This window comes from Bos grunniens, chromosome 4 (genome assembly GCF_055505025.1).
Source record: "Bos grunniens cultivar Pamir isolate PY7600 chromosome 4, Bosgru_T2T1.0, whole genome shotgun sequence".
Classification (NCBI taxonomy): Eukaryota; Metazoa; Chordata; class Mammalia; order Artiodactyla; family Bovidae; genus Bos; species Bos grunniens.
In genome coordinates, this window is record NC_141168.1 from 76779835 (window position 1) to 76791965 (window position 12131).

At 34.6% G+C, this 12131-nt stretch overlaps 1 protein-coding gene and 1 non-coding gene across 2 annotated transcripts in view; one reads left to right on the forward strand and one right to left on the reverse strand.

The window, feature by feature from the left end:
- Positions 1-12131, forward strand: part of RSBN1L (round spermatid basic protein 1 like) — an 87172-nt gene that overhangs the window by 38217 nt on the left and 36824 nt on the right. Inside the window, exons 2-3 of the mRNA XM_086397113.1 lie at positions 2774-2890; positions 10433-11073. Coding sequence (XP_086253239.1) covers positions 2774-2890; positions 10433-11073 — 758 coding nt within the window. The remainder of the gene's footprint in view (positions 1-2773; positions 2891-10432; positions 11074-12131) is intronic.
- On the reverse strand, positions 5862-5933 carry TRNAW-CCA (transfer RNA tryptophan (anticodon CCA)). The gene has a single exon. It is a non-coding gene; the product is annotated as a tRNA-Trp (tRNA).

The following is a 12131-nucleotide window of genomic DNA, read 5'->3' on the forward strand; positions in this document are numbered from 1 at the left end:
CATAGAATATTCGAACTACCGCATAATTGTCCTCATTTCACATGCTAGCAAGGCAATACTCAAGATCCTTCAAGCTGGATTTAGACAAGGCACAGGAATCAGAGATCAAATTCCAACAGCCATTGATCAAATGGAAAAAGCAAGGGAATTCCAGAAAAAACATGCGTTTCATTGGGTATGCTAGAGCCTTTGACTGTAGATCACAACAAACTGGAAAATTCTTCAAGAGATAGGAATACCAGACCAATTTACCTGTCTCCTGAGAAAACTGTTAGGACCGGACATGCAGCAATGGACTGGTTGAAAATTGGGAAAGGAGTATGTTAAGGCTGTACATTGTCAACCTGTTTATTTAACTTATGTGCAGAATGTATCATGTGATATACGGGGCTGGGTAAATCACAAGCTGGAATGAAGATTTTAGGGAGAAATGTTAACAACCTCAGATACACAAATGAAACCACCCTAATGGCAGAAAGCAAAGAGAAACTAAGGAGCCTCTTGATGAAGGTGAAAGAGGAGACTGAAAGAGTTGGCTTAAAATTCAGCATTCAAAAAACGAAGATCACGGCATCTGGTCCTGTCACTTCATGGCAAGTAAATGGGGAAATAATGGAAACAGTGACAGACTTTATTTTCTTGGGCTCCAAAATAAAGCCGATGGTGACTGCAGCCATGAAATTAAAAGACGCTTGCTCCTTAGGAAAAAAAAAACTATGACAGACTTAGTGTATTAAAAAGTAAAGACATCACTTTGCCCACAAATGTCTGTATAGTCAAAGCTGTGGTCTTCCCAGTAGTCGTTTAATGGATGTGAGAGTTGGTCCATAAAGAAGGCTAAGTGCTAAAGAATTGATGCTTGCAAACTGTGATGCTGGAGAAGACTCATCAAAGTCCCTTGGACTGCAAGGAGATCAGACCAATCAATCCTAAAGGAAATCAACCCAGAATATTCACTGGAAGGACTCATGCTGAAGGTGAAGCTCCAATACTTCGGCCACCTGATTCAAAGAGCCGACTCCTTGGAAAAGACATTGATTCTTTTTAAAAAGTAGTTTTATTTATTTATTTTTGGCCGTGTTGGGTCTTTGTTGCTGTGCACGGGCTTTCTGTAGTTGCAGCACACAAGGCTTCTAATTGCCGTGGCTTCTCTTGCTGCAGAGCACGGGCTCCAGGGTGCACAGGGTTCAGTAGTTGCTACTCCCAGACTCTAGAGCAGAGGCTCGATAGTTGTGGCACTTGAGCTTAGTTGCTCCGTGGCGTGTGGGATCTTCCCAGATGAGGGATCAAACTTGTATCTCCTGGATTTACAAGTGGATTCTTTACCAATGAGCTACCAGGGAAGTCCTCAAATTGGTATTTTTAAAATTAATACGTTTCAAAATATTTGTTAAGTACATAGATTTGATGTTTTTTAGGAATTATCTGTTTTAGTAGTCCAGAGAGTGGTTCGGTATGGTAGCCCCTAGTCTCACATAGCTATTGAACAGTTAAAGTTGAGCTACTTTGTATTGAGATGTGCCATAAGTTTAAACTGTAGACTGAATTTTTAATCTTATTATGAATAAAAGAATGTGAAATATCTCAATAACAGTTTTTTAGTATTGGTTCCCTGTTGAAAAATATATTATTAAAATTAATTTCACTAGTTTCCTTTTGTTTCTAATGTGACTGCTAAAAATGTAAATTTACTTATGTGGTAACCCTTATATTTCTATTTGACAAAACTGATCTAGACAGTAATCTAAATAGACATTAGATGATTAATACCTGAATTTAGAGTAGTACTTATAGAAAGAGAAGTATGAAGGGATTTGAAGGAATTATGCCATTGGCATATGTGGTGTATAATCTTGGCTGTTACAGGATGTTTTGCAGTTTTGTGTGAAGTTTTGTGTCATAACTTTGTAATTGTAGTGAGCTTTTTGAGGACAAGGACTTCATCACTATTTTAAAATTCTCCTCTACATTGTTGTTGCTGAGTGCATAGGAGCTTGGTTGAACAAACAAGAATTAAAAGGACATCAAATAATTTTGCAAATACAAAGTTTGAATTTTAGAATGTGAACCAATGATTCTTTGCGTTCTTATATGCTTTATTTTAATATCATAGTATCACTAGTTAGCCAAGTCAGTCATGTCTTTTTTAAAAGATACAAGGGTAAGGCAACTTAATATCTAGTCTTTTATATATATATATATACACACATATATATATATGTACATGTATATGTACATATATATATGTATATAGATACATATATATGTATATATTATATAGATATATCAAACTCTGGGTAGTCTTTTTATATCTTCCTTCATTTAGCCCTGGTGTAACCTATGAAAATTTATCATCAATTTCATTATTTTATACATTAGGCCATTGAGAATGAGTATTTTTTCCAGTGTTGTAACAAATATGCCCAACTTCAAAACTAGCCCTTTTTCCACTGTAGTTTACTCTCCTGATTAAAGTTAGCCAGTTATTTTAAGTGATTTGAAGTTAGGCTGATGTTGTGTTGGAAATGAAGTAGGTGAAGAATAATCTATAGAATAAAATTTGTAATGCTACATTTTGACAGCTTATGATGTATATATTCCAGTGTTTAATGTATGAAAGGAAATTTAAAAATACTTCCTAAAAACTTAGAGAAAGAACAATTACATCTTTTTTTCTTTCTGATTTCCTTGGTGTATTGTAATTTGAGAAATTGCACTGTAGTTCATGAAAGAAAATTGTATAATGTTTTGAAGTATTTATTTTGTCTTTTAGATAAAATCAAAGACAAAATTAAAGAGAGAGATAAAGAAAAGGAGAGAGAAAAAAAGAAGCATAAAGTAATGAATGAGATCAAGAAAGAAAATGGAGAAGTAAAGATTTTACTGAAAAGTAAGTATATATTCAGTGATTTCAGTTGTACGATATTATATTGTTCAGTGTACTTATTGGCTTAGTGATTAAAATAAGAAATGTTACTTGGTGCTGAATTTTACTGAGAATAAACATTTGTGGTCAAGATATGAAAAGTTAATAGTGGACTTTTCTAATCTGTTTAGTAATATGTCTTTAGTATATTTATTTAGTGAGTTATTGGAAGTAGTAAAGGTAATTATTAGGTTCCTTGAATCATTTAAAAATAGGTTATGTAATTCTGTGTTTACATTACTAGTTTATGGGTATTTGGATAATCTAAAAGAAGAGACTAAAGCAATTTTAACCATGATAGAGAGGTATGGCAGAGGCAGTGATCTTACCAGTGTTTGATGATAATCGCTATGCATAGTTTACAGGGAGTATTTTACTCTGAGCTAAATAACAAGATGTTCTGTTTTACTGTATGTTCTTGCAAGCTGAAGAATATCCTCTTTTTGTTTCCTATTTTTTTCTCATAAAAAAATGAGAAAAATAACTAAATAACTAAAATAACTGTTTTAGTTAGTTATTATGTGGGGGTGGATGGTTAGGTAATAATATAGATCCTATCAATAAATATGAACTCTTCGAGGGAGAATTTGTGATAGATAGTTTTAAATTCACTCAGATAGGAGGTAAGAAGAATTAATGGCATTTGCTTGCTTGATAGCCAGCAAATTCATTAACTGCCTCATCAAGTCAACAATTTGTTGATCATAACACGTTGACTTTTATTAATTTCATATTGAGTTTACATGTGCATAAGCCTTTCTGTCTACATATGGGAGAGAAGTCCGTAGCACTGTAGGTGCAATGAAATTAATTACATAATTTAAGGTACATAGACTTTTAGATTCTATGATTTCATTTAACTCTTTGTCCTGTTTCCACATGTTCTTTGGTGCACTTTGGCTAAGCTCTTATTTTCTACTTGTCAGAACTTTATTTTCTAAAAAATTCTTTAGACCCTGAAGAAACACGACAGAGCTAAGATTGGTGACTACTTGGTAAAGCTCACAGGCCTTCGTCTTGTTTCTTTGCCAGTGTGTTTGATGTGTGTTGTCCAAATAGATTGTAAGCCTCTGAGGCAGGAATTGAATATAATCACACTAGTGCTGTACAGCAGCTTATGATTAACACTTGAAAAGTTTTCTTTTCTTTACCATATTGGTTTACTCATTTTTTAAATTGCTTTAGTCACATAGTCATTTTATTATTCATTTGAGTGTACAGTGTTGTAAATTCCTATGACTGGGTTGAATGTTAAATTGCTTGCATACCATTAATGTGAAATATGTGAACCTCGAAATTACATAAGCAAGCAGAATTTTAAATAACCTAAGAAGTGGAGATTTTTTTAGTAATATACAGTGGTAACCTTGATTTTGAAATAAATGAAAAGCTTAAGAGATAATTAAGCTAAACTGAAACCTAGTGATGATAGAGGGGAATAAAAGACATTTGGAAATAAATTGATCTCTGGGATGACGTAGGAAAATATACTTCCTGTGAAATGGAGGTAAATAATTACTGCCTTTCAGGGTTGTGGAGATTAAATGACTTTAAGTATAGGGGAAGTACCAAGTACAGTGTCTAGTCCACAGATATTCAGTAAACAGATAGGAATCTTTCTTGTTAACGTGTACGAAAGATGAACTCTTGTGCTTAAAAACAATGAGAAAACTTATCTCTCCTCGGAGGGTAAAAAAAAGTGAACGTGAAAGTCGCTCAGTTGTGTCTGACTCTGGGACCCCACGGTCTATACAATCCATGGAATTCTCCAGGCCAGAATGCTGGAGTGGGTAGCCGTTCCCTTCTCCAGGGGATCTTCCCAACCCAGGGATCGAACCCAGGTTTCCTGCACTGCAGGCGGATTCTTTACCAGCTGGAATAAAAACATGATTAACTTGTGAGATTGTGCCTGTCCCATGGTAAGCAGTGAGTGAGTATTAGCTGTTGTTATTATCAGCACAGTTTGTCCTGCATGTGTGGCCAGCCATTTGCCAAGTGAGCGTTATGACCAGGGAAAGGCATCCTTTGTCATTGGTGACCTGAAGCAACAGAAAAATCAGTTAGGTTGGGGAGTAAGTATGCTGTTCTTTACTGCCTTGTGCCCCGTTTTATGGTTTTTAACTTTTCTTCTCTTTATAAGTTTCTCCTTCTGATGATGCTAACATTGCAACTTATGGCAGACGCAGGCATGGAGTGGGTAATGACCCTTGAATATCTGAAATAGATGCTAACTGTTTCTCCACACCAATCTTATTTCCTCCAGATTTTCATTAAAACTGCATCGAGTATGACTAGAGTTACATACATGATTATATACATAGCAGAAAGGTATTATTAATGGAGAAATCTTATAAGTGTTTTTCACTGATAAAATAGGAGTTTGCTTTATTAGAAACAGTTTAAAGGAACAAATAAATGTGAAACATAAGCTTATTTGGCTCATTTTTTAAAATTTCTAATGTCTACCAATTACTTTTTCTGAATATACTTATATGTTCTAGTTATTTTTATGTTCTTTATTGATAAAGGTATAAGAACATGGATGTTACCAGTATAGTATTTTTGAGAGTAAATTTTGTCATTATAGCGTATCAAGGAGCTTGATGGTGAGCAGGTGAAAAGGGCATTAAAAGAAGCCAATGTTCAAGGTTATTGTTAGTGTACTAAAGGTCACGGGTAGGTAATTCTTGAAAGGAAGAGTGAAAATATTGCTGTGCATAAAAGGAAAGTCATTCCCAGAGACCACAGGCTGAAAATAGCTAAGCTAATTACTACTTTGTTTCTGTGTATGATAATGAAATTATGTGTATTACTTCCCATAGTCGCGTCTGACTCTTTGCAACCCTGTGGACTGTAGCCTACCAGGCTTCTCCATCCATGGGATTTTCCAGGCAAGAATACTGGAGTGGGTTACCATTTCCTTCTCCAGGGGATCTTCCCAACCCAGGGATTGAACCCGGGTCTCCTGCATTGGAGGCAGACGCTTTAACCTCTGAGCCACCAGGGAAGCCCCTATTACTTCACATATTAAATATGAAATCAGATCCAATGTTTCTGGCAACCTTTATTAACACTAAAAATATACTAAGGTTAGGAATGGGAATTCTAGTGATTTTGTAATTTTTAAAGATTTTTAAAAAATAACTTGCCATTAGTAACACATACTGGTTTTTCTTTTTTATCTGTGTTTGTGATTTTTTTCCTGTCTCTATCACAGTGTCTCTTCTGGCTGTGTGTGTATCTCCATTTCTCTTTGTGTCCGATTCTCCCTTTGGCTATCTGTGCATGTGGGGAGGGGGCGGGGAATGTGTGTTTGAGATCTACTGTTCATATGTCTATGGATCTTCAAGGGGAGGGTCTCCCATCAACTACATTTCTATACTTTTTGAGGGTCCAAATTACTTAGCAATTCTTTCTGTTGCGGGTATTTACCAGGATCCTCTAGTAAAACACTACAGTTCTGATGTATTAGGCTCTGTTCGAAGAATTATGAATTTAGAGTAAATATGTACTTTAAATACCTTTTAGTATAAGAGAAGAACATTGATATTCAAAATAGTCTTACCACCTTAAGTATTTAAAAATTTCCTACATATGTATCTGTTGCATTTCATGCATCATTCCAAGACAGGAAATGCATGATTATATAAAACTTAAAAATCTATCTAGTGAAGGCTAGTGTTTGATTTGTTTTAAATGTAAAGAATGCATTTTATCTGTATTCATTGGAGGGGAGGGGTCCCAAAGACTACCCCCAGATTTGATGATTTGCTAGGAGGACTCATAGGACTCGGCATAAATTTGTACTCATGGCTATGACTTATTATGGTAGAGGATACAAAGTACAATCAGTAAGGACAAAAGGCACATGTGGCAATTTCTGGAGGAAGCTAGGCACAAGTTTCTAAGAGTCCTCTCGTAGTGGAGTCACACAGGATGCACTTAGTTCTTCCAGCAGTGAATTGTGACAACATATATGAAATGTTGTCTACCAGGGAAGCTCATTAGAAACTCAATAATTAAGGTTTCTGTTGGGAACTGGTCACGTAGGCACCCCCTGTCTGCTAAGTCACTTCAGTCGTGTCTGACTCTGTGTGACCCCATAGACGGCAGCCCACCAGGCTCCACCATCCCTGGGATTCTCCAGGCAAGAACACTGGAGTGGGTTGCCAGTTCTTTCTCCAATGCATGAAAGTGAAAAGTGAAAGTGAAGTCGCTCAGTCGTAATCGACTCTTGGCGATCCCATGGGCTGCAGCCTACTAGGCTCCTCCGTCCATAGGATTTTCCAGGCAAAAGTACTGGAGTGGGGTGCCATTGCCTTCTCCCACCCCCTGTCTAGTTGTAGCAAAATCCAAGGCTCCCAGAAGGAAAACAGGTGCTCAACGTAAACCATATTATTTGCAGAAACAGTTTAGGCACAATGAGCCACTTTTATCAGAGAATAGTAATAACCTTCCCAAAATACAAGTTCTCAGGTGCCAACCAAGGGCCAACCTTGCAAGCAGGCCTTTCTAAGGATAGCACTCTTGGGCATTTTATGTTAATTCTCTTCTGCTCATGGTGCTCACTTTAGTATTTAATTATAATTTGTCATGTAAGTTTAATTATTTGATTTTCAATATAATAATCTTTTGACTAATTTGTTATTAGCTAGCCTTTCTCAGTTTCTGACTATTATACTACAACTATTTTCATCCATCTTTATGACTAAGAAATGAACTATTGTACCTGTTTTATTTTAATGTAACATGTATTTGAATATTTTCTATTTTAACTTTTAAAAAATGTATTAGCTGTAAATGTAATAGGGTATTAAGGTTATATTTTAATTCAAATGAAATTTTGCTTGTATTGGCAAGCTATTTAATTTGTGCAATTTTACATTTGTTTCCAGTTTAGTTATTAATTATACCTAGAACAATTAAACTGTTTTAAGTTCTAGGTTTTTTTTTTCATTATTGATTTTATTTTTTTTAAGTTCTCTTCTAATTCACTACTGTCTTTTTTCCTTGACTCATTTGGATTTCACTTACATATATAAACTTATTTTTATCTTTCATTTTGATTAACTCCCTGTTTTAACTTTTTTATTACTAATTTTGTTGCTATTAACTGAATCTGATGTTTTGATCATTTATACTTGGGTAGCAAGTATGAATTTGTTAATATATTTTTAACTTACTTACATATAGACTCTTGAGAAAATTAACACTTTGCATTTTATGAATTTGCAAACTTGTGCAATCAATAATGTTAGCAGATTTTTAGTTTTGCTTTTCACAGTGATACCAGTTTGGCCTTCATTTCATACTTATGAATTTTCAGAAGAGATGGTTAATTATTAACATTAAACTTTCCATTTTTAAGAATTGCTGTGAACTTGAGAGAATTTTTATGCTTTTTGTTTCAAGGTTAGGATGTGGTGAAAAACTGACTGAACTGCAAACGGGATAAGCCTGTAAACGTCAGGTAGTCTGTTGGTGAGAGAAATCTTTGTATTTGTTAAATGTTCATATATAGCAATGTACTAGATGCCAGAAATGCCAGGAGGGATTCAATGATTGGTGAAAAAAAGGGTTTCACTATGAATTCATTAAAGTTATTTGTTTCACTCATACATTATCCTGAAGGATATATGTTATACAGACATCCTGTGAATGAAAAAAATAATGACTTTGTATGACTATATCATATGTATTCATATATATAGAATAATAACAGTTTATTAATTTAGAGTGAAGATATTTCAGTTCCAAAGAAAAATGAAAATAACCTAAGAGTTGTCTTTATAGGATGGGTAAGAAAGTCCAGTAGTGAGTACTGGGGCAAGGCAAAGATGTTTTGGGGAAAGGAAATAACTTTACTAGTAGTAGAAAGATAAAGTAGGATTAGGTATGTTTCATAAGAAATTGTAAGTAGTGTAGTTGACCAGAGCATGGGGGTACTTGAGGACACTGAGTTTGGATTCCAGACTGAAGAGACTGTATTTTACTTGGTAGTCATTGAGAACCCTTGAAAACAGTTGAATCAAGGGATGAACAGAAGCTCAGATCAGAAGCTAAGGCAGTAGTAGTATCATGGAAGTTAAAAATAATCAAGGATGATGTGGGTGATTACATAGAACCTTGGAGAGATCAGGAAAAATGATTTGAGAGAATATCATTGGATTTGATATTTGAACAATCTGGGATAGAGAAGACTGGAAACAGACCCAGAATTTAAAGGATAGGAATAGTCATGTAATAAAGATAAGACACTGGTGGGTATAGTGGTTCTTTATGAGAAGTTTGATGGTCAAAAGAAGAGGAGAGAACTTTAAGCAAGGGTTTTGGAGTTGGTGGGAGTGACTTGTTTTTGGAAAGTAGGCAGGGCATCTCATTCACCAGAGACAGAAAAGAATACTAGAGATATGTGAAGATGGAAAAATTTAGATAAAGAAGCAGGTTGCGAAGATTTAATTCATGACTGGTTATCTGTAAAGGTGAAATAACAGACGGAAACAGTGAATGCTTGTTTTTCTCAATTGTCATTTTAATAACTTTTTTTATTTTGTCTTAGGAACCACAGTATTTTCTTGTGAGGATGTTTGTTCTTTTCTGTGTTTTTTATTGTCTAGAAATAAATATACTGTGATAATATTGTATTTAATATGTACGCTTAAATTCTATAGCTGTATAGCCACTGTAGATTAATCTTTAATTCTTTGAATTTCTAAATTTCTGAGCCTAGTGTCTACTTACCTTTGGTTACAGAGGTTCATTAATATATAAACTTATTATTGACCCATTTCTTTTTCTTTTCTTTAATTTCTCTCTTTACCAGTACATGGATATCATTTGTACTTAGGACATGAGAAATTATTCTGATTTTGTCATCTCTTATGATACGTTGCTGAGTTTTCACTGGGAATTTTGTAGACTCTAGTAGATCTAGAATAGCCCATTTTAGATTAAAGAGTAGTTTATGGAAAAGGAAGTATGTAAAGAGCTAAGGAGAATTTCTGTGTTTGTTGCTTATATACTATGCAAGTGTTTTTCTCCTTTGCTGATTTGTAAATCTTGACACCTGTATATAATGTGTAAGAACTTAAAGTAAAAAAGATACATATCAATGGGAAATATCTGCAGGGCATTCATTGTTCACATTGACTTTTGTTCAGCTTTCCATTTCTGATTTTCTGTATTTAAAATTTGAAGACTATGATTTCTAAAACACTAATTTCATTACTTCATTAAATACTGATTGAGCATCTACTTCATGTTAGAATGGTACTACTCACTGTAAGCATAACTGTCTTAAGTCTTCCTCTGTGTGTATGTGTGCCTATGTGTGTGGAGAGAGGGAAAAAGCCTGACTAAATTATGATTATCAATACTGTGTAAAACAAGTCCCAAATATAAACTTCATTTTGTGTAAACTTTGCTTATTTGTTATAAAACAGTTCCTGAAGCATGATATTAAAAGAAACTAAAATGCGTAGTTTCAAAAAAAATTTTTCCCAACAGGTGGGAAGGAGAAACCAAAAACAAGTGTAGAAGACTTACAAATTAAGAAGGTAAAGAAGAAAAAGAAAAAGAAACACAAAGAGAATGAAAAACGGAAGCGTCCAAAAATGTATAGCAAATCTATTCAAACTATCTGCTCAGGATTGCTGTCTGATGTTGAAGATCAAGAAGCCAGAGGTATCCTAAATGATACCATAAAGGATTACAGTGGAAAGAGTTTGGATACCAAGAATTATGATTCCAAAATTCCAGAAAACAGTGAGTTTCCATTTGTCTCATTAAAGGAGCCACGGGTTCAGAACAACCTCAGAAGGCTGGACACTTTGCGGTTCAAACAGCTCATTCATATTGAGCACCAGCCTAACGGAGGTGCATCAGTTATCCATGCCTACAGCAATGAACTCTCCCATCTGTCTCCTGTGGAGATGGAGAGGTTTGCAGAAGAGTTTGTGGATCTGGTGTTCAGTGAAAATGAGAACTCTGCAGCTTTCTATGTAATGGGTATTGTTCATGGGGCAGCTACTTATTTACCTGATTTTTTAGACTACTTTTCATTTAATTTTCCCAATTCACCAGTGAAAATGGAGATATTGGGAAAGAAGGATATAGAGACAACGACTATGTCCAATTTTCATGCTCAGGTAAGAGGTTTTAGTTGTTAAAGTTTAATTTAACTTTTAATTATATGTTTTAGACAAGTTTATTATGTTCTTTGATCCTCATTTTCTTACAGGTTTGCAATAAAAAAAGGTAAGGATATAATGAAACCTCTTGGAGATATTAAGAATAAATTACTCTCTGGATGTGAACACTAGAGTTTAAATTTCAGCTTCTATTTGTCTGTATTTTCTTAAAGATAGTGAAATAATTAAGATTCTGTTGTCCTTTTTTCCTTGGATTTATTTTGCGAGTGAAATGAATTTGCCTATTTATTATTCCAGTCCATATACTAGTTCTCCTGCCTGAACATCACTTAAAATTGTCTTCTTGCTTTATGAAATAGTGCTTTAAAAGTGCATAGCATTGGATTCATCATATGGAAGGTGCTGAATAAATGTTGGGTATTCAGTATATTGTGGTACAAAGGAATCATTAGTTAAATATGTGATTATGTGAGAATATTAGCATATCAGTGCATATATTGAGCTAATTTCTATTTCCTACCCTTCTCATTGTAGAATATACATTATTTTAAATTAATTAATTAATTTATTTTGGCTGCATCATGCAACTTGTGGGGTCTTAGTTCCCTGACTAGGATTGAACAGTGAAAGACTGGAATGCTAACCATTGGACCGCCAGAGAATTCCTGAATATACATTATTTTAGAAAGCAGAGGAAGAATCCAGTCCACTGGCTTTTAGAAGTGAATGTAGGCCCATCTAAAGGCTGGTGCATCATTATTCATTCTCAGATCAGAGACTGCTTAGGCCGAAGATCAGCAATTTTCATGTTTATCTGTGCTAAAGTTTCCAGTATTCTAAGTAATAATTGATATTCTGGTTTGAAAAGAGGAAAAAAAGTGAAGAAAGTTTCAGAGAGATCTTAGTGATCATCTGTCCCAATCTTTCTCAACTTAAACAAACACAGATAGGAGCCATTTAAGATTTTAAGGTTGGCAGCAGTGCCAGAAGTAGAACAGTCTCCTTTATCTTCACCCAAGACCCTTTTCCTTATTTTGAGTGTGTATCTTTTTTGT